Below are 23,082 nucleotides of genomic sequence, written 5' to 3'. Positions count from 1 at the left end.
CTGGGGGAGGCTTTGGAGTGGGGTCTTGCGGTCCAGGTGCAGGGGTGAAGACTTGGAAATAGTGTCAGGCCTAGCAGACGTTCTGGTGGTACAGGGATGGGGACTTAGAACTGGGACTGGGGGCAAGCCTGCAAGCAGAACCTCTTAGCAGGGCCTCTGGGTCAAAAGTGAACCTGTACAGATGGTGGGTCAATTGGATGTGGAAGACAAGGTCAGGGCTGGACCAAGTGGGGAGTAATTGGGGTCTGGAGGGCCAAGTCAGGGCAAGCAAGTATCAGGCTGCTCCACAGGCACCAGGATCCCATGAGTGCCAAGTTAGGCATGCAGAGATCACAGTTCTCTTTGCTCCACCCAGGACCCACTGAAGCGGTTACCCCAGTCAGATCCTGCTGCTTCCTGGCCTGGGAGCCTTAGAGCTGGGACTGGGGGAGAGCTAGAAGTAAAGTCCCTGAGAGCAAGGCAGGAGTTTATATTGACTAGACAAGTGTGAAGAGCTCATCTGCCATTTGTGGCAATGATAATGCAATTTATATCTACTTTCTGAATTAACAAATCCAACATGTACCCCAAATTTCCCATAAAATACAGATTTAGAAAATATCTAAGAAATCAGTGTGATCTACTTTTTCTAAACCCTCTGTGTCAGTTATCAATGCAGTGCCTCTTTCCTCTAAAGCTGTATTTCTTTACTCTGCTTTGTGACACTGGAATTGGACATTACACACATTTCTTCTTTGCCAGCAGGTACAGTATTAAGCTCTGTCAGTAAAAGGGGCTGAAGGGACATTGAAGTAGGAAGTGGCTTCTCTTCCTGATTCTGGTATGTTTTTTCCTTCTTGCTTTTGCATCATGTACCTGCCAGTGCTGTCTGGGACATGTAGAGGTGCTTTCCTCTATAACATTTCAGTGGTACTCTACTTGGTAGTTTCCTATCAAGTTTCACTGGTACCCCGGAAGCCTCAGTGGCATCCTAGTAGGTGGCCTCCCAGCAAGTCTTATCAGCATTCTAGCAGGCAGTTTCCTGCTTGTCAGTTTGGTCTGGGGCAGCTTGACGGACTTCTATGCTGTCCAGTAGCCACAGCAACACCTCTCCAACAAGATCTGAATCAGTCCAGTTCTGCAAAGGGGCCTTCTTCCAAGTGAGGTACTCTGAGCCCTAGTAGCAGCTTTTCTCTATATTCTATTTTTATTGTTTAGAATTTCTTTATCTCTTAGTAGCTCCTTTTACTACTTAATAATTCCTTATGTTAAAATTTCCCTGTTCAAATTACTAGTGTGGTTTCTGGCTCCTGATTGGACCTTGACTGATTCACAAGCAAACCAAACCAACCCAATAATAACACAAGCCAAGCACAAACAATCAAATCCATAAACTCACCCCTAAAACATAATTTTATATTATTAGTTTGGTAATAGAGAGACACAGCATGGCATTTAGCCAAACTTGTTAACTTATTGTCTGAAGTGGACGCTGCATGTGAGTGAACGAGTCAGCGTGCTATCACAGGTTGATTCTTTCTTACTGCACATCTCAGAGAGATGTATTAAGTAAAGTGCACTGTTCAGTGTGTGGTTATCTAATTCTTTACAAGTCCTTCATAGGAAAAGAAAGAATAAGGAGAACTTGCTAAATTTGTTTTCTATAAGAACTAAAATATTTATAAAAGTCATGGAAAACAGAACTGTTATATATGACAGAATTTTTAAAATCACTTTTAACATTCCAGAAAATTCTCAGAAGGTTAACAGAAATAGTCAGTAAAGTTAAACTCTAATTTCTGCCTCAATTGGTATCATTCATTCATTCAATAAATATTTAAAAAGTGGCACTGGGATATAGCAGCAAAGAGAATAAACAATATCTCAGCCTCATGGAATTTACTTTCTGTGGTAGGGAAAAAACAAACATGTAAAAAAATCAACAGGCGTTTAGAGTGCTATAAAGATAAATAAATAAAGCAGGAACGTAATGGGTGTGAGTGCAACTTTAAGAGATGATTTGATGTTTTATATTAATTTTCCTTCACATAACATGTGATAACTGTCATATAAATATAAACACAGATATGTCTTAGGGATATTAAGAGGACAGCACTCATGTAGTTCCACAGTACATCAGACTGAATACATTCCTATAAATTCTCACAAGCTTATATATAGACTAATGAAACTTACCCTATAGAAAGCACTTGTCAAAGGGAGTAATGCAGCAGCAATGTTATATTCTTCTAAACTTGAACAATCCTTAAACAAAACAAAGACAAATGAGCATTATTAGATTATTTATCAGAAATCACAAATATATGAAAATCAAAATCTGGGATCTATTACTTATTGTTTTGTGGGTTTTAACTTTTATTCCAAATTGTCAGTAAGGCGTAATTAAGTAACTTTGGGTGGAAGAAAACCTGTTCCTGAAATACATTCTTTTAGAAATTAGGTAAAGGTACATTTGAGAAAGATACAATTTTTCATAAATTATTGGTGAGTAGTTACCTTTACTTTCTTGCTCTACAATGATTGTGTTAAAATTTGTATAATTTACATTAAAAAATTTTGGAAGGGGGTTTTAGTATTTCTACCTACAGTATTGAATTGAGTCTAAAATACATTTCCCTCCCCACATCTTGACATATCTGAGATTGGAATCATCTTATAATTGATTAAAAGTATTTTTTAAACTTTATTCAAATTAATACAATGGTACATTTTTCTTACTTCCAAGGTAAAGTTATTTTTTAAACTTTATTCAAATTAATACAATGGTACATTTTTCTTACTTCCAAGGTAAAGTTCCATTTGTAGAAGAGCCCTTTACCCAGGGGGCATGTTATACACCCTCACAATGTGTACCTTGGGTGAGATCCTGGCACACCCTCCCTCCTTCTGCCATATGTCCTGATTGAAAGTATTTTTTCTTCGTTAGTGTTACATAAAAAAAGAAATCTTGTTATAGATCACACACACACAAAAAAAATCACTCAGGGACGGCGCCTGTGGCTCAGTCGATAAGGCGCCGGCCCCATATACCGAGGGTGGCGGGTTCAAACCCGGCCCCGGCTGAACTGCAACCAAAAAATAGCCGGGCGTCATGGCGGGTGCCTGTAGTCCCAGCTACTCGGGAGGCTGAGGCAAGAGAATCGCTTAAGCCCAGGAGTTGGAGGTTGCTGTGAGCTGTGTGATGCCATGGCACTCTACCAAGGGCCATAAAGTGAGACTCTGTCTCTACAAAAAAAAAAAAAAAAAATCACTGAGTGAAATGTTTTTAGGGAATAGTCAAAAAAATCTCAAAATGATGTGGCAACTGTGGAAAACAGTATGGCAGTCACTCCAAAAAATTAAAAATAGAATGATTATATCCTCTAGCAATTCTACTTCCAGGTATATGCTCAAAAGAATTGAAAGCAAAGATTCAAACAGATTTTTGTACATTCATGTTCATAGTGGCAGTACTCACAATAGTCAAAATGGAAGCAACCCAAGTGTCTGTTGACAGAAAAATGAATCAAACAAAATGTAGTGTGTACACACACACACACACACACACAATGGAATATTAGTCAGCCTCTAGAAGGAAGTAAATTCTGACATATGCTATAACATAGATGAACCTCAAGGTCATTACATTTGGTAGACATTTGTGTTAACTAGTCCTTCCTCTAGTAGTGGGATACAGTGTGAGCCATAGGGAGGCCAAGACTTGGAGTAGTGCCCAAGAGCAGCAAAAGCTGCAACCAACCCTCTTTCTACAGCAGTAGTTCTCAACTGTCCTAATTTCTCGACCTTTTTTTTTTTTAATCAACCTTTTAATACAGTTCTTCAGGTTGTGGCGACCCTCAACCATAAAATTATTTGTGTTGCTACTTCATAACTGTAATTTTTCTACTGTCATGAATCATATGAATTGACCTCTGTGAAAGGGTCGTTCAAGTCCCAAAGGGGATGCGACCCATAGGTTGAGAACCGCTGTTCTAGAGGGTCAAGAACAGTGATTAAAGCCCCACCTTCAGGCAATGTGGCTATCTCTATCAAAATGCAAATTCCTCATGTTGGTATGAACTGATTATAAACTTACAAGCTGAAATCTTAGATACCAATTATGCCAATGTAATTCCTCTATTTTCCAGATTAGAGAAAAGAGGGTTATAAGTCAGCCTAAAGCCATGACTGGAATCTAGATTTATCTACCTATCATTGTGGTGTTTTTTTTTTTTTTCTGTATACACTACCTTTGTACTTGATTGCTTTCCTTCTATTCTTGAGGTAGGGGATATGATGTTTTTGAGCTTCTAGCATGAATTTTGGAGTGTGAGGATGGGAAAATAGGCCTAAACAGAAGAGCTGTGCGAGGTACACTGGTAAAAAGGACAAGTGCTCTAGACAATTGGAGGAATAGTTAGGAGACAAAGTGGAAATACAACATAAACAGCCACTGACTATTTCCAAATACTACCAGGGATGAAGAGGGTGTAGTATAATTCTGAGAAAACAGGAATAAACTTGCTATCATGTCTCACGGCCTAGAAGTCACCATTCATACTCTAAAGCCAGTCTTGTGTAGCATGAGTACATTTGGTCCTGGTGATCTGCTAAAAGAGTTTTCAGTTGAATTTTACTTATTGTTTGTTCTCAAAAACACGGTTCAGAATGCAATGAATGTTCAACTCCCTTGAAACAGCACTGAGTCATATAACACAGATTCCTGGAACAAAAAGTCATTCTCATATAGAACATATTTTTTGATTCAATTTAAATTGATAACCAAAAGATAGGCTCAAGTTTCTTACACTAAAAATAATACTTCGGATTAATTCATCATGCTGAGTAAACGTTTATTGGATAAATGAATAATCAAAGGAACAAATGTAAGAAGAATAATGAGGAAAAGGAGCTAAGGACTGAAAGTTGGGAAAGACATATATCCACACAGAGAGTAAGGGAAAATCAAGATGGGAAGGGAGAATTAGGTGGCAGCAATATTACAGATGTCAAGAGAAGAAGAAAATGACCAATAATGTTACATACTTTACAGAAATTTTAGTAAAATGAAGATTAAGAAAAAGCCAAGAAACCAGTGAATAGCAGAGATCATGGGGTAACTTGGCATGATGAGGATGCACATGAGTTGAGTAAAACAACAGAGCCCTGACTATAAATGTTCATAGGAAGTTAAGATAATATGATGGTCACTTATAGAGTTTTTCTATCTAAATGGGTAGTTTGATGAATTTTGATAGTGCTGAACAGATGAATACTAAGATTTTATTCAATCTGTTGATTCTATAAGAATTAGAAGGGTCTCAATTATACCAAGGGGGAAAATCCAGTAGAGAAGAGAGAGGAAAAAGAAAGATCACAGTAGAATAGGTCTCTCAGCTACGTCTGGTAGTCAACATGGTCCCCAATTCTTAGGTTAGGATTAGAGCCTAGAAACATCTCATTTCCATAAAAAGCAAAAACACAGAATTTATATTAAACAGCAGGATCCCTGAAGATAGCAGCAAATACCTGAAGAGAAAGAAGCCTGGCTCCTCTAGGAAGACTCAGTTTTTTTATGGGGAAAATCCTTAAACTGCCCAGCAAACTGTCCACAAATCCTACTAGATCTGTAGGGTAACTGACAGCTGTTAACCTGGGGGAAACTGGAGAAGTGGTGAATAAATAAATTTTTCTTCTATTTGCTAAAAAATTGCAGGACTTCTTAGGGTTTTTAACTGTATGTCTATGAGGAGAATTTGGTAGGCAGCATTTGCAAACCCAATTTCACTAAGAAAAAGAAAATGGTTGTAGGACACATTTTGGAAAATGATAATTTAAGATATCAAAAGTCTTCTGAGAGAATTCCAACCAAAAGACCATTTTAAAATTTATTTATCAATTTTTGTTTCTAGACCTTTGGTTATTTTCATATATGATAGGTACTTTTGCTGAAAAAAATTCAAAATGATAGATAAAATATTTTAAAATATTAATGCAAAGCAATGAATTGGCAAGAAAACAAGGAGTACTCAACCGAAGTATAACTAGTAACTTACAGAGACAAACAGAACACTAAAGATAAATTTTACCAGAGGAAGAATTGGTGAGAAAATATGAGTATTGGTTTTGAACTCAAGAGATAAGAGACAGTCTGGCATTTGAACTCCTAGGGCCACTCAGATCACCAGATATAAAGTATGAGATATCAAAAGATAACTGAGCAAAGACAGGGATAAATATGTGGGTAAATCTAAACATACATTGACTGCATAAAACAATGACAATATTGTCTTTTGGTAGTAAAGATAATTAAGATATATCTGAAATCTACAACCATGGTAGCACAGACTTTGTAAAGGGGTGGATTGGAGTTGGATTTTGATAAATTAAGTAAGCATTCTAAAATTGTGTATTATCATCAAAGGAACAGAAACAGCAGAATTTGTAACTTATAAACAAGTGAAGGAAAAAATGAAATAATAGGAAAAAACTCCCGAAACCTCAAACTAAACAAAAACAAAAAAGAAGAGGAAAAGAAACACAGAAAAGGGAAATAATCAGAAAAGAACAAAATAAGATGATAGGAATAAATATAAATACAATAGTACAAATGGACCAAATACTTTGGTTAAAAGACATAGATCGTCACTGAATCAAAAACAGAATCCAAATATTCATTGTTTAAAAACAACATATCTGTAAGTTAAGGATACACAAAATTTAAAGGATTAAACAATATGTATCAGGCAATTACCAAAAGAGGTTGGGGTAGCTATATTATCAGACAAAATAATCTTGTAGGAAAAAAGCATTACTAGAGATAAAAAGAAGCTCTATATAATGATAAATAGCTCAATCTACCAGAAAGATACAATGCTTTTAAATGTGTATAAACTTAGTAACTTAGCTTTAAAATATACAAAGCAAAACTTGACAGAGGTAGGAAGAAAAATAGGTAACTTCATAATCATACTGTAAGATTTTAGTATGTTTCTCTTGGTGATTGATAGATCAAGCAGGTAAAACAATCAGTAATCCTATAGAAGATTTAAAGAAATACTTTATAAGTTAGAGCTGCTGGATGTATATAGAACACTGTAATACAAAAACCAGCTTGTGGACACTGTACCTCTAACGATGTAAACACAATTGTTCACAAGGATTTAGAAAAAGTGACCTCATACTGGGCCATAAAATAAGGATCAGTAAGCTTCAAAATCTCTCTCTCTCTCTTTTTTTTAATTGTGATAGAGTCTCACTTTGTCGCCCTTGGTAGAGTGCCAACGCACTGTAACTCACAGCAACCTCAAACTCTTGGGCTCAAATGATCCTCTTGTCTCAGCTTCCCAAGTAGCTGGAACTACAGGCACCTGCTAAACTTCATAATCTTTTGAGTTATATAGATACAGCTGTCAGATGCAATTAAGTTAGAAATCATTAATGCATGTAAAGTACTTGAAATAGAACCTGACACTCAGTAAGTACTCAGTAAGTGCTATTATCACTAAGGCTAGGAAATGCTTAGCATAGAACATTACATTGTACCTATCTATTTACCTGTCTCCTTACTACACTATAAGTAACCTGACAGTATTTTATTTATTTATTTATTTTTTTGACACAGAGTCTCACTCTGTTGCTCTGGGTAGAGTGCTGTGGCACCATAGCTCACAACAACCTCAAACTCTTGGGCTTGAGCAATCCTATTGCCTCAGCCTCCCAAGTAGCTGGGACTACAGGTGCTTGCCACCATGCTTGACTAGTTTTTCTATTTTTAGTAGAGATAGTGGTCTTGCTCTTGCTCAGGCTGGTCTCGAACTCCTGACCTCAAGCAATCCACATATACTGGCCTCCCAGAGTGCTAGGATTACAGGTGTGAGCTACCATGGCCTGCCTAATTTGACAGTATTTTTATAGCAGTGAAAAAAAAGCAGTATTTATAGTAAGCTATTGAAGGGGCTCAGCGCTAGTAGCTCAGTGGTTAGGGTGCCAGCCACATACACTGGGGCTGATGGGTTCGAACTTAGCCTGGGCCTGCTAAATAACAATGACAACTACAACAAAAAAACAGCTGGGCCTTGTGGTGGGCGCCTCTAGTCTCAGCTACTTGGGAGGCTGAGGCAAGAGAATCGCTTAAGCCCAAGAGTTAGAAGTTGCTGTGAGCTGTGATATGAGGGCACTCCACCGAGGGCGATATGATGAGACTCTGTCTCAAAAAAAAAAGAAAAGGGGTGGTGCCTGTAGCTCAGTAGGCAGGATGCCAGCCACACAGACCAAGGGTGGTGGGTTAGAACCCGGCCCAGGCCAGCTACAAAACAACAATGACAACTGCAACACAAAATCATAGCCAGGCATTGTGATGGGCACCTGTAGTCCCAGCTACTTGGGAGACTGAGGCAAGGGAATAGCTTAAGCCCAAGAGTTGGAGGTTGCTGTGAGCTGTGATGCCACAGTACTCTACCCAAGGCAACAGCTTGGGACTCTGTCTCAAAAAGAAAGCTGTTGAAGGAATTATACTTTTTTACAGTGTCACAAACCAGAAAGATCAGTAGAAATAAATTTGCTAGGTCTTAGATTTCCAGAATGAGTGTTGAGAATAATTAGAAATAAACTCCTTTGAATAACAGTTTTCATTCATTCGATAAATATATTTATTGAGTATCTATTATGTGCCAGGCATGTTATAGCAAATGAACTCAGAAAACTCTTTAACCCAAGAGGGAAAATAGATGACAAACTAGAACATATTTAAAGGGCTGAGACAAAATTGAGAAGGGACACCAAGAAAGAGGCTTCAAGGTGGGTGAGAGGAAAACCTGGCCTACTGGGCTAAGAAGTCTGGAGGGACCATAAGAATAAGGGTATGAAGTGACCTAGATAACCAATGACCAATACACAGAAAGAGACAACCAGTGACCAACAGAAAATGGCAATACTGCCTGGAGGCTGAGAGGCTAATGAAAGACTTGCAACCAACTTCAAAGGTAGAAAGTATTTATACCCCTTCAGACCTTTGGGTCTGGGTCCCTCTCACATTCTCTCACCCGCTTCCAACTCTCTTTGGAAGTACTCTAAACTTTCTCTTTGTTCTTCCTAAATAAAATCTCTCTTTGTTACCCTGAAATTTGTGTAGGTTACATTTGCTTTCTATTCACACTGGCTATGTCGCTTCAGTTTTTACCCACTTTTGCTTTTGATTTCCACAGTGCCTCATTTGAACTTTCTAGCTCAGCCAAGTAATCAAAGCAGGTCAACTGGGTTTGGGGAGCTGGGACCTCTGGCCCCCCCAACAAAATTCACAGATAAATGGGATACATTCTTGAATTTGAGGGACACAGGTTCTTTCAGGATGTCTCCGTAGGGACCTGTGTTAGCAGCCAATTAGATTTTAAGTTAGATCAAGTGATCTTTGGTTTTAAATTCAAGAACATGAATTTTAGATACAAAAAGAGTGACTTAAAACTGAGTAACAGCTCTCCTTCTGTCACACCTCTAGAAATGAGTGTGTTTGAGAAAGGAGAGAGAGAAAAGAAAGATGTATCGATGAGAATACCCTTCAAAGAGAATAATAAAAACAATTATACACCATGATCAAATCGGTATTACCCCAGGGTTACAAGGATGGTTCAACATATGTAAATCCATAAATATAACACATCACATAAATGAAATAAAAAACAAAACCCATAAATGTAATAATCACATAAATAAAATAAAAAACAAAGACCACATGATTCTCTTAATTAATGCAGAAAAAGCTTTTGATAATATCCAGTACCCTTTCATGATCAGAACTCTCAAGAAAACAGGCTTAGGAGGGTCATTTCTGAAAATGATGGAGGTGATATACAGCAAACCCACAGCCAATATCATACTGAATGGAGTAAAATTCAAAACATTACCACTCAGATTGGGACTAGGCAAGGATGTCCATTGTCTCCACTGCTATTCAACATAGTACTGGAAGTTCTAGCCATCACAATCAGGCAAGAGAAGGGGATCAAGGGTATTCAAATAGGGACAGAGGAGGTCAAACTCTCACTCTCTGAGGATGATATGACCTTATACCTAGAAAACCCCAGGGACTCAACTACAAAACTCTTAGAAGTGATCAAGGAGGAGAGGGGCGGAGCAAGATGGCAGCCGAGTAACAGCTTCCTTGCATCTGGGCACCGTGAGTCTGGGGAGATAGGACTCCAGGCATCTCTGGCTGGTGGGATCTGCCTATCACCACCCCTAAGAGGATACAGGGAGTCAGTGAGAGACTTCTGGACCCCAAGAGGAGGACTAAAACAGTGGAAAACCGGCAAGTGGTTGCGTGTGTTCAATCCGTCTAAACCCGCCCACAACTGTAAGTTCAGTAGCAGCGAGACTGCAAACCAGAAAGGCCTTACCTGTGAACTGTTTTGGTGTCTTTGGACTTGGCACTCAGCTGAACTGCCTTGGGGAGAGCCTGAGCGGTAGTGCGGAGAACTTTGGCCTTTGTCTAGGGCCCCAGTCTGAGCCGCTGAGCCAGACGGAGCTAATAGTGTTTGGCTCTGGGTCACAGGCAGCCATTGTGAGCGATCTGCCCCGGCAAGCTCCGCCCTCAGGGTCGCAGAGCTGGAATTGGGTGGGAGCTGGTAACCCAGCGACCAAGTAGCCTCAGGGCGGGGTCTGAGCCGCCTTGCAGCCCTAACCCTCGGGGGCAGAGGGAGACCAGTTTTGGCACACAGGGTAAGTGGATAGCCACTTCAGCAGTGATTCCAGCTACAAGCACTTACCCTGGGAAACCTTTTGCTCAGCAAGTGAACAAGTTCAAAGTGCCTTTTAAGTGGGCTGAAGAGAGATTTAGGGTGTCTACCTGCTGGGGTTTGAAAAACTAGCAGCCTCCAGTCGTATCAGAACCGTGATTAACATCTCATACCCCAGAAGACCACGTGTTGCCCAGATAATATTCAATAACATATACATAATGCTTTGTTTTTGGTTGTGTTTTTTTTTGTTTATTTTGATCTTGTTGATTGTTGTTTTGTTTTTTAAGTTCAACCTTTTCCATACAGATCCTTTTTCTTTCTCAATTTTTCTAGTTTAATTATAATTTCCCATTGCTGCCTATTTCAATAATTAGAACTTCATTTTTGTTAGTGTTTCTACCGCTATTATTTGGTTTTTCCAGCCAATTTTATCCCGTAAAGTTTTCTGTTTGCTTGATTTATAGCATTTTTGTCTTTCCTCTCTACTTGGTGGAGGTGGGGTACTGTGTCTGATCAGGTTAGCAAAGAGCTGCTGACCTCAAGGGAACCACCCAACTGGGCACCTCCAGAAGGGAGACAGAGGTCGTTGGTTTGTTTTTTAAGGTTGTATCAAAGTACCCTACTGTACACCGATATTGCTCTGTCTCCCTCTTTCTGTGCCTCTCTTCTTTTTGTCAATATTCCTTTTACCCACCCCCTCTCCTTTCTCTATTTTTCTTCTTTTTTTTTTTTTCTAATCACTCGGTCCTCCTTTCTTTCATCCCTTTTTTGCTGTTCAACCTTCTCACCCTTCTGGTCCTGTAACCCTTAGTCCACAGGCACGAGAACTTAAAGAGCAAGAGGAAGTGAAAGGAAAATTAGGGCAAGGAAACAGATAAAAGAAATCACTCATGAGGAAGAATCAGCAGAAAACTCCAGGCAACATGAAGAACCAGTCCAGAACAACCCTGCCAAGGGACCATGAGGTAGCTACTGCAGAGGATTGCACCTATACAGAAATGTTACGAATGACAGAAAGGGAATTTAGAATACACATGTTGAAAACAATGAAAGAAATGATGGAAACAATGAAGGAAACTGCTAATAAAGTGGAAAATAACCAAAAGGAAGTACAAAAACAGAATCAAATAAGAGATGAACAATATGAAGAGTATAAAAAGGACATAGCAGAGCTGAAGGAAATGAAACAGTCAATCAGGGAACTTAAAGATGCAATGGAAAGTATCAGCAACAGGTTAGACCATGCAGAAGAAAGAATTTCAGAGGTAGAAGACAAAGTTCTTGAGATAACTCAGATAGTAAAAGAGGCAGAAAAGAAGAGAGAGAAAACAGAACGAACGTTCACTGTCAGAATTATGGGACTTTATGAAGCGTTCCAACACACGAGTTATAGGAATCCCAGAAGGGGAAGAAGAATGCCCCAGAGGAATGGAAGCCATACTAGAGAATATTATAAAAGAAAATTTCCCAAATATCACCAAAGATTCTGACACACTGCTTTCAGAGGGCTATCGGAACCCAGGTCGCCTCAACTCTAACTGAGCTTCTCCAAGACACATTGTGATGAACCTGTCCAAAGTCAAGACAAAAGAAAAGATTCTGCAAGCTGCCAGGAGTAAGCGCCAGTTGACCTACAGGGGCAAATCCATCAGAGTGACCGCAGACTTCTCTAATGACACTTTCCAAGCAAGGAGACAATGGTCATCTACCTTTAATCTACTTAAACAGAACAATTTCCAGCCCAGAATTCTGTAACCTGCTAAGCTAAGCTAAGCTTCAAAATTGACGGAGAAATCAAATCATTTACGGATATACAAACATTGAGGAAATTCGCCACAACAAGACCAGCTCTACAGGAAATACTTCAACCTGTTCTGCACACTGACCACCACAATGGATCAGCAGCAAAGTAAGAACTCAGAAATTAAAGGACAGAACCTAACCTCCACACTGATGCAAAAGATAAAACTAAGCAATGGACTCTCACAAAATAAGACGAATAGAATACTACCACACTTATCAATTATCTCAATAAATGTTAATGGCTTGAATTCCCCACTGAAGAGACATAGATTGGTTGACTGGATTAAAAAACACAAGCCATCCATCTGCTGTCTGCAAGAAACACACCTGGCTTCAAAAGACAAATTAAAGCTCTGAGTCAAAGGTTGGAAGACAATTTTTCAGGCAAATGGAATTCAGAAGAAAAGAGGAGTTGCAATCTTATTTTCAGATACATGTGGATTTAAAGCAACTAAAGTCAAAAAAGACAAAGATGGTCACTTTATATTGGTCAAGGGAAAAATACAACAAGAAGACATTTCAATTCTAAATATCTATGCACCCAATTTAAATGCTCCCAGATTCTTGAAACAAACCTTACTCAGTCTGAGCAATGTGATATCTGATAATACCATAATAACAGGGGACCTTAACACTCCTCTTACAGAGCTGGACAGATCCTCTAAACAGAAATTAAACAAGGATATAAGAGACTTAAATAAGACCCTAGAACAACTGTGCTTGATAGACGCATATAGAACACTCCATCCCAAAGATAAAGAATATACATTCTTCTCATCACTCCATGGAACATTCTCCAAAATTGATCATATCCTGGGACACAAAACAAATATCAACAGAATCAAAAGAATTAAAATTTTACCTTGTATCTTCTCAGACCATAAGGCACTAAAGGTGGAACTCAACTCTAACAAAAATGCTCGACCCCACCCAAAGACATGGAAATTAAACAATCTTCTGTTGAATAACAGATGGGTGCAGGAGGAAATAAAACAGGAAATCATTAACTTCTTGAGCATAACAACAATGAAGACACAAACTACCAAAACCTGTGGGATACTGCAAAAGCAGTTTTGAGAGGAAAATTCATTGCTTTAGATGCCTACATTCGAAAAACAGAAAGAGAGCACATCAACAATCTCACAAGAGATCTTATGGAATTGGAAAAAGAAGAACAATCTAAGCCTAAACTCAGTAGAAGAAAAGAAATATCCAAAATCAAATCAGAGATCAATGAAATTGAAAACAAAAGAATCATTCAGAAAATTAATGAAACAAGGAGTTGGTTTTTTGTAAAAATAAATAAAATAGATAAACCATTGGCCAGACTAACGAGGAATAGAAAAGTAAAATCTCTAGTAACCTCAATCAGAAATGATAAAGGGGAAATAACAACTGATCCCACAGAGATACAAGAGATCATCTCTGAATACTATCAGAAACTCTATGCCCAGAAATTTGACAATGTGAAAGAAATGGATCAATATTTGGAATCGCACCCTCTCCCTAGACTCAGACAGGAAGAAATAGAGCTCCTGAACAGATCAATTTCAAGCACTGAGATCAAAGAAACAATAAAAAATCTTCCAAACAAAAAATGCCCTGGTCCAGATGGCTTCACTCCAGAATTCTATCAAACCTTCAAGGAAGAGCTTATTCCTGTACTGCAGAAATTATTCCAAAACATTGAGGAAGAAGGAATCTTCCCCAACACATTCTATGCAGCAAACATCACCCTGATACCAAAACCAGGAAAAGACCCAAACAAAAAGGAGAATTTCAGACCAATCTCACTCATGAATATAGACGCAAAAATTCTCAACAAAATCCTAGCCAATAGATTACAGCTTATCATCAAAAAAGTCATTCATCATGATCAAGTAGGCTTCATCCCAGGGATGCAAGGCTGGTTTAACATACGCAAGTCTATAAACGTTATCCTCCGTATTAACAGAGGCAAAAATAAAGATCACATGATCCTCTCAATAGATGCAGAAAAAACACTTGATAAAATCCAGCATCCTTTTCTAATTAGAACACTGAAGAGTATAGGCATAGGTGGCACATTTCTAAAACTGATTGAAGCTATCTATGACAAACCCACAGCCAATATTTTACTGAATGGAGTAAAACTGAAAGCTTTTCCTCTTAGAACTGGAACCAGACAAGGTTGTCCTCTGTCACCTTTACTATTCAACATAGTGCTGGAAGTTCTAGCCAATACAATTAGGCAAGACAAGGAAATAAAGGGAATCCAAATGGGAGCAGAGGAGGTCAAACTCTCCCTCTTTGCTGACGACATGATCTTATACTTAGAGAACCCCAAAGACTCAACCACAAGACTCCTAGAAGTCATCAAAAAATACAGTAATGTTTCAGGATATAAAATCAATGTCCACAAGTCAGTAGCCTTTGTGTACACCAATAACAGTCAAGATGAGAAGCTAATTAAGGACACAACTCCCTTCACCATAGTTTCAAAGAAAATGAAATACCTAGGAGTATACCTAACGAAGGAGGTGAAGGACCTCTATAAAGAAAACTATGAAATCCTCAGAAAGGAAATAGCAGAGGATATTAACAAGTGGAAGAACATACCATGCTCATGGATGGGAAGAATCAACATTGTTAAAATGTCTATACTTCCCAAAGCAATCTACCTATTCAATGCCATTCCTATCAAAATACCAACATCTTACTTTCAAGATTTGGAAAAAATGATTCTGCATTTTGTATGGAACTGGAAAAAACCCCGTATAGCTAAGGCAGTTCTCTGTAACAAAAATAAAGGTGGGGGCATCAGCATACCAGATTTTAGTCTGTACTACAAAGCCATAGTGGTCAAGACAGCATGGTACTGGCACAAAAACAGAGACATAGACACTTGGAATCAAATTGAAAACCAAGAAATGAAACTAACATTTTACAACCACCTAATCTTTGATAAACCAAACAAGAACATACCTTGGGGGAAAGACTCCCTATTCAATGAATGGTGTTGGGAGAACTGGATGTCTACATGTAAAAGACTGAAACTGGACCCAAACCTTTCCCCACTCACAAAAATTGATTCAAGATGGATAAAGGACTTAAATTTAAGGCATGAAACAATAAAAATCCTCCAAGAAAACATAGGAAAAACACTGGAAGATATTGGCCTGGGGAAAGACTTCATGAAGAATACTGCCATGGCAATTGCAACAACAACAAAAATAAACAAATGGGACTTCATTAAACTGAAAAGCTTCTGTACAGCTAAGGAGGCAATAACCAAAGCAAAGAGACAACCTACACAATGGGAAAGGATATTTGCATATTTTCAATCAGACAAAAGCTTGATAACTAGGATCTATAGAGAACTCAAATTAATCCACATGAAAAAAGCCAACAATCCCATAGATCAATGGGCAAGAGACATGAATAGAACATTCTCTAAAGACGACAGACGAATGGCTAACAAACACATGAAAAAATGTTCATCATCTCTATATATTAGAGAAATGCAAATCAAAACAACCCTGAGATATCATCTAACCCCAGTGAGAATGGCCCACATCACAAAATCTCAAAACTGCAGATGCTGGCGTGGATGTGGAGAGAAGGGAACACTTTTACACTGCTGGTGGGACTGCAAACTAGTACAACCTTTCTGGAAGGAAGTATGGAGAAACCTCAAAGCACTCAAGCTAGACCTCCCATTTGATCCTGCAATCCCATTACTGGGCATCTACCCAGAAGGAAAGAAATCCTTTTATCATAAGGACACTTGTACTAGACTGTTTATTGCAGCTCAATTTACAATCGCCAAAATGTGGAAACAGCCTAAATGCCCACCAACCCAGGAATGGATTAACAAGCTGTGGTATATGGATACCATGGAATACTATTCAGCCATTAAAAAAATGGAGACTTTACATCCTTCGTATTAACCTGGATGGATGTGGAAGACATTATTCTTAGTAAAGCATCACAAGAATGGAGAAGCATGAATCCTATGTACTCAATTTTGATATGAGGACAATTAATGACAATTATGGTTATGGCGGGGGAAACAGAAAGAGGGAAGGAGGGAGGTGGGTGGGGCCTTGGTGTGTGTCACACTTTATGGGGGAAAGACATGATTGCAAGAGGGACTTTACCTAACAATTGCAATCAGTGTAACCTGGCTTATTGTACCCTCAATGAATCCCCAACAATAAAAAAAAAAAAAGACTGTCTTCAAAAAAAAAAAAAAAAGAAGTGATCAAGGAATACAGCAGCGTCTCAGGATACAAGATCAATACTTACAAATCAGTAGCTTTTGTATATATCAACAATAGTCAAGCTCAAAATATAGTCAAGGATTCTGTTCCTTTTACAATAGTGCCGAAAGAGATGAAATATCTGGGAATTTACCTAACAAAGAACGTGAAAGATCTCTATAAAGAGAATTATGAAACTGAGAAAAGAAATAGCTGAAGATATTAACAAATGGAAGAACATACCATGCTCATGGCTGGGAAGAACCAACATTGTTACAATATCCATACTACCGGGTGGCGCCTGTGGCTCAGTCGGTAAGGCGCCAGCCCCATATACTGAAGGTGGCGGGTTCAAACCTGGCCCCGGCTGAACTGCAACCAAAAAATAGCCGGGCGTTGTGGTGGGCGCCTGTAGTCCCAGCTACTCGGGAGGCTGAGGCAAGAGAATCGCTTAAGCCCAGGAGTTGGAGGTTGCTGTGAGCTGTGTGATGCCATGGCACTCTACCTAGGGCCATAAAGTGAGACTCTGTCTCAACAACAAAAAAAATGTCCATACTACCCAAAGCAATCTATAGATTTAATGCAATCCCTATTAAGGCACCATGATCATAGTTTAAAGAGCTTGAAAAAATAGTGCTCCATTTTATATGGAATCAGAAAATAACTCAAATAGCAAATACACTACTGTGAAATAAAAACAGATCAGGAGGTATCACATTGCCAGAGTTCAGGCTATACTATAAATCTATCAAAACAGCCTGGTACTGGCACAAAAATAGAGAGGTAGATGTATAGAACAGAATAGAGAACCAAGAGATGAACACAGACACTTATACTCATTTGATATTGGACCAACCTATCAAAAACATCCAATGGGGGAAAGATTCCCTATTTAACAAATGATTCTGGGTGAACTGGCTGGCAACCTGTAGAACAGCGGTTCTCAACATGTGGGTTGTGACCTCTTTGTAACAATGAAAATACATCGCGGCATTAAGAAGGTTGAGAACCACTGCTGTAGAAGACTGAAACTGGACCCCCATCTCTCATCATTAACAAAGATTGATTCTCACTGGATTTAAACGATCTAAACTTAAGACATGAACCTATAAACATATTAGAAGATAGTACAGGGGAAATGCTTGAACAAATTGGCCTGGGAGAATTTTTTATAAGGAAGACCACCCAGGAAATTGAAGCAACACCAAAATTATATTACTGATCAAACTAAAAAGCTTCTGCACAGCCAAGAGCACAGTAAATAAAGCAAACAGACAGTCTTCAGAATGGGAGAACATATTTGCAGGTTATGCTTCTGACAAAGATCTGGTAACTAGAATCCACAGAGAGCTCAAACTAATCAGCAAAAAAAAAAAAAAACAAAAAAACAACAAACATACAAAAAAACCAAACAACTCCATTTCTATGTGGGCAAGAGACTTGAACAGAAACTTCTCTGAAGAAGATAGGCACATGGCTCACAAACACATGAAAAAATGCTCACCATTTTTAATCATCAGAAAAATGCAAATCAAAACCACTTTAAGATATCTAACTCCAGTAAGATTAGCCCACATCACAAAATTACAAAACTACAGACGTTGGCATGGATGCAGAGAGAAGGGAACATTTCTACACTGCTGGTGGGAATGCAAGCTAATATGATCTTTTTGGAAAGAAGTTTGGAGAATACTCAAGGAACTAAAAGTGAACTTACCATTTGATCCTGCAGTCCCCCTACTAGGTATTTACCCAGATTATCAAAAATCATTTTACAACAAAGACATCTGCACCAGAATGTTTATTGTAACCCAGTTCATAATTGCCAAGTCATGGAAGCAACCCAAGTGCCCATCAACCCATTAGTGGATTAACAAATTGTGGTATTTGTATACCATAGAATACTACACAGCCATAAAAAGATGGAGACTTCACATCTTTTATGTTTACCTGGATGAAGCTGGAACATATTCTTAGTAAAGTATCTCAAGAATGGAAAAAAAAGTATCCAATGTATTCAATACTACTATGAAATCAGTATATAAACACCCACACATTCATACGAATAGTAAAATATAACTATAGTCCAGAAAGAAGGAGGGAAGAGGAAAGAGAAGTGAGGGGAGGGAGAGGCCAAGAATAGGATGAGTATTTGGGGGAATCCAACCTACTGTGCATAATGCAACGATACATTTCTAAACTATTAAGAATAGAGTATGAATGTTTTTTACCACAACAAATAAGTAAGCAAGGAGACAGTTATGTTAATCAGTTAGATGTAAGCATTACACATTGTATATCAAATCAGCACACTGTACCCCATAAATGCATTAATGTACACAATTATGATTTAATAAAGAATTAAAAACAATAAAATCAATTGAAAAATGACTTTGAAGGCAGTTGTTACTCTGGAGTTATGTCTAAGGTTCTATTTTAAAATACAGTCAGACCATGTAGGAAAACACCATATCTTTTTTCTATGTGGTATCACTGCATGGCCTCTATCACTCCATGGATTCTGTAAAATAATCTCCAAATGCAGCAAAAAGTGTGAATCATCTTTTTCTTTCTGACTTATTCCTTACCCCCTTAGGACACTGCAATGCACAAGAATGTCATTTGTGTCCTAGCACATCTGAATTTCTTTAACAGAAATGCCTTGCATGTTTCTGAAGACTGTCATGAGGCCCAAGGCAATAAAGTTCAACAGACTAGAGCTGTAATCTTCTCCCAAGGAAATGGTTGGGATGCCAAGATGCCTTTTGACTTTGATTTCACAGCAGGGCTTCATTTGTAATGATGCTGTCCAAACTTTAAATGACAACAGCTGTGATATGAAGCGCCATATACTCATTTACAAAAATTTCCCAGAAATTAAAAAATTAAACAATAGAGAATTTCAATTCATGACCAGTTAGCAGAGACTATGTAATCATAAAACACTTAGACTAGAACACATTATTATCTTATAAAATGTTTACACATTGTAGTGCATGTCTCAAACCTGTGCACCAGTCAAATGCTGATTGCAAAATATAAATATAAAATTCTTTGCAAATCATGTTAGAGACATTCTAAGTTAATTAAATTGAAAGATGGAAAAAATTTTAAACAATAAGTCTACAATTATTGACACAGTAATAGCATTCCAAAATAGTTCAGTTATCTGTTGGGGAATCAGTCCATAAATACACATCCGTAAGTCCCCTGTGCTTTGGCTACTTTGGCCACATAACAGCATTGTAGTTCAAACATACCAAGCAATTTATAAACTTGCAAAGACTTGAATACTTAAATATGTTATATTCTAAACATTCCTATGTAATTTACTTTTGGTTTTCCTGCTACAATTGAAGAGCGAGCCCTGCATCTTTAATTCCCATTATTCTCAATTAGTCATAATTTAACCTACATACCTTTGAACTGCTGTGGCTAACATTCCTATTTCATAAAACTTCAGAATCTCTCACAATGTTATATTTAAACTTTAAAGAAAAAATGAGATGGAAAGGCACAATATGTTACAGAACTGACTTTTCTATAGAGTTTAGATTCAACATAGTTTGAAAAGATATGTTTTGAATTGTCCAAAACATTGAAAACATTTGCATCTTTTACAGAAGAACAATTAAAACCATAAATACTTCTCTATGTCATATTACTTTCCTGTTCAAAAATCTTAGCCATGTTCTGACCACTATAAGATGGCCAAACTCTTTTCAGGCTTGTAATGGGCTCCATGGTACAGACCTGCCCTCATACCCACCTGACTATCTGGGCTCCTGCTACTAGCTGCAGCTCCAGCCAGCCTGCTGGACTTACCATCTTCTATTCCACAGCGTACTTATTCCTATCATATCTAATATGGCCAAAGAAGCCCAATGATAATGAAAACATATTGCAATATTGCAAGAATAAGATGGAGTCAGTCAGGTGAGGGCAGACATGACGTAGCTGGTCTGGCTGGTTTAGGTCCTACATGACCTTCACCTTCACCCCCTGTCTCCCATTCTTACTGTTTTGAAAATTGAGCTCCCACTCTAAAGATGCCCATCTTGAATAGTTTAGGAAGATTGATTTAGGAAATTAACTTTTGAATCGGAAATACTGTAACAAATTGTTACTAAGTTGTGCTGATTCTTATTTGAAATAAGAGTTAATGTGGACTTTGCTTTGAACTTTTATGTATAAAACTGTGATTTTGGAAATGGTAGAAAAAAAAGTCTTGGAGAGGCTACTCTCACTGTTCTCCATAATTGCTGGCCTTCTGACAAATAAAATTTAGTGGACCGACCCCTGTCTCTGTATAATGGCTGACAGTGACCTGCGGCCCGACCGTCTTTGGTAACAACGCCCTGCTTTATTATTTACTGGCTTTCTCTCTGGCACCCCTTCATGTGCATGCCTCCCGTACTTCTCCACTCTTTCCAAGTACAATGCTAGGGACAAAAGAGGCAAAAAGATTTTTTTATTACAGTTTCAGCTTCAAGTTATACTTTAATAACTTGAATATATATTAAATATATTCAATTTTTAAATAAACATAAAACCATAGACGATATCACAATTTTGAACACTATGCTTATTTAGAGGCACCATAACTCATTGAGATAGGAGGTAGGTTAAGAGCTGTTAAGGTTTGACAAATGATATCAAGCCTTGTCTAAAGTGCTTTGAGGGAATGAATCAAGACTATTTCAACTTTATATGCCTGGAAACTATTATACAGTGCCTGATACATAGTGATAAGAGCTAACATTTATTGTGTTTACTAAGTATCACATATATTCTAAGTATGAATTTGTAGAAATTATTTCTTTAATCTTCATAACATCTCCATCAGGTAGATCACTGTTAATTATAGCCTTCTTTTTGATAAAGAAACTCAAAGAAAATAGATGGGAGAAAGTAAAAGAAGTAATAAAAAAAAAATTGGTCTCCAGATGAAAAAGACTCCAGTGAGTGTCATATGGGACAAATGGAAAAGACCCACACTGAGGCATACTGAGGTACAATTTCATTACATCAAAGACAAAGAAAAGATTCTAAATGCTGTTAGAGAGGAGAAAAACAGGTTATCCACAAAGAAACAAGAATTAGGTTAAAAAAAAAAGCTCAACAATTCTGGATGACAGAAAACCATGGACAGCAATGTTTTCAGAATTTTGAAAAAAATACTTAAACATTTTAAAATAATTTACAGTAAAACATACCTATTTTTCAGTTGTATAGTTTTATGGATTTTATCACATGTATGGATCCATGTAACCACCAAAAGAATCAGAATACGAAATGGTTCTACTACTTCTCAAAATTCTTACTGCTAGCTCTTTATGCTAAAACAAATTAATCCAGTTGTATCCCCCCTGGATTAGGTCTTGCATGTAAATACATTTCTAAGCATTTTATATTTATTGGAGCATTATATTCTTCCTTCCTGCTCTCCCTCTACCCTCAATCTAGTATCTTCTGGTCTCTTCTCTCACACTATGATTTTGCCTTTTTGAGAAGGATATGTAAATGAAATTGTACAATATGTAAGTCCCAAAGCGACACTGTATCTGGGGCTCAAATTCCAGAAATACTTCCGCTGATGTTGTCTGAATACTATTTAGGAATATACTTGATATCTTTGCAAATTCCATTTGATCAAGATTTTGTCGTTATGTTCTAGAAACTACCAGGAATTAGTGATAACATTTTTTTTCGTGACCACAATCAACTCTTTTGAATCATTAATAAGAGGAGATTTTGAAATAAGTCCACATATTTATTGTTCTAAATATCTTTTTTTTGTGTGTGTGTGATTTTTTTTTGGCTGGGGCTGGGTTTGAACCCATCACCTCCGGCATATGGGACCGGCGCCCTACTCCTCGAGCCACAGGCGCCGCCCTGTTCTAAATATCTTATGAAGTGAAATTATTTTACTTATTCTTCTAGGTCACTTTAGCAGATTAAATAAATGAAACTATGTCTAGAGAATATTAAAAAAATGAATGCAATGCCAGCAAATTGTACCAAACATTAAAAAAAAAATGATATATCACGATCCAGTGAGATTTATCTCAGGATTGCAAGTTTGGTTTAACAATTGAAAATCAGTTCACCATATTAACAGACCAAGGAAGAAAAACTATGTTATCATCTTTTTTTTTTTTTTTTTAAATCATAGCTGTGTACATTAATGTGATCATGGGGCACCATACCCTGGTTTCATAGACCGTTTGACACATTTTCATCACACTGGTTAACATTATGTTATCATCTTAATAGATGTAGAAAACATATGCAACAAATTCATATCCCAATCATGATTTAAA

At 37.8% G+C, this 23,082-nt stretch overlaps 1 protein-coding gene across 5 annotated transcripts in view; it reads right to left on the bottom strand.

Moving 5' to 3' along the window:
* Nucleotides 1–23,082, bottom strand: part of SBF2 (SET binding factor 2) — a 471,093-nt gene that overhangs the window by 132,991 nt on the left and 315,020 nt on the right. For all 5 annotated transcript variants that reach the window (XM_053560079.1, XM_053560081.1, XM_053560083.1 and 2 more), the window contains one exon: nt 2,176–2,244. In XM_053560079.1, coding sequence (XP_053416054.1) covers nt 2,176–2,244 — 69 coding nt within the window. The remainder of the gene's footprint in view (nt 1–2,175; nt 2,245–23,082) is intronic.

The sequence above is a fragment of the Nycticebus coucang genome, chromosome 14, assembly GCF_027406575.1.
Source record: "Nycticebus coucang isolate mNycCou1 chromosome 14, mNycCou1.pri, whole genome shotgun sequence".
NCBI classification, from domain to species: Eukaryota; Metazoa; Chordata; class Mammalia; order Primates; family Lorisidae; genus Nycticebus; species Nycticebus coucang.
This window is presented reverse-complemented; position numbering and strand designations above follow the sequence as displayed.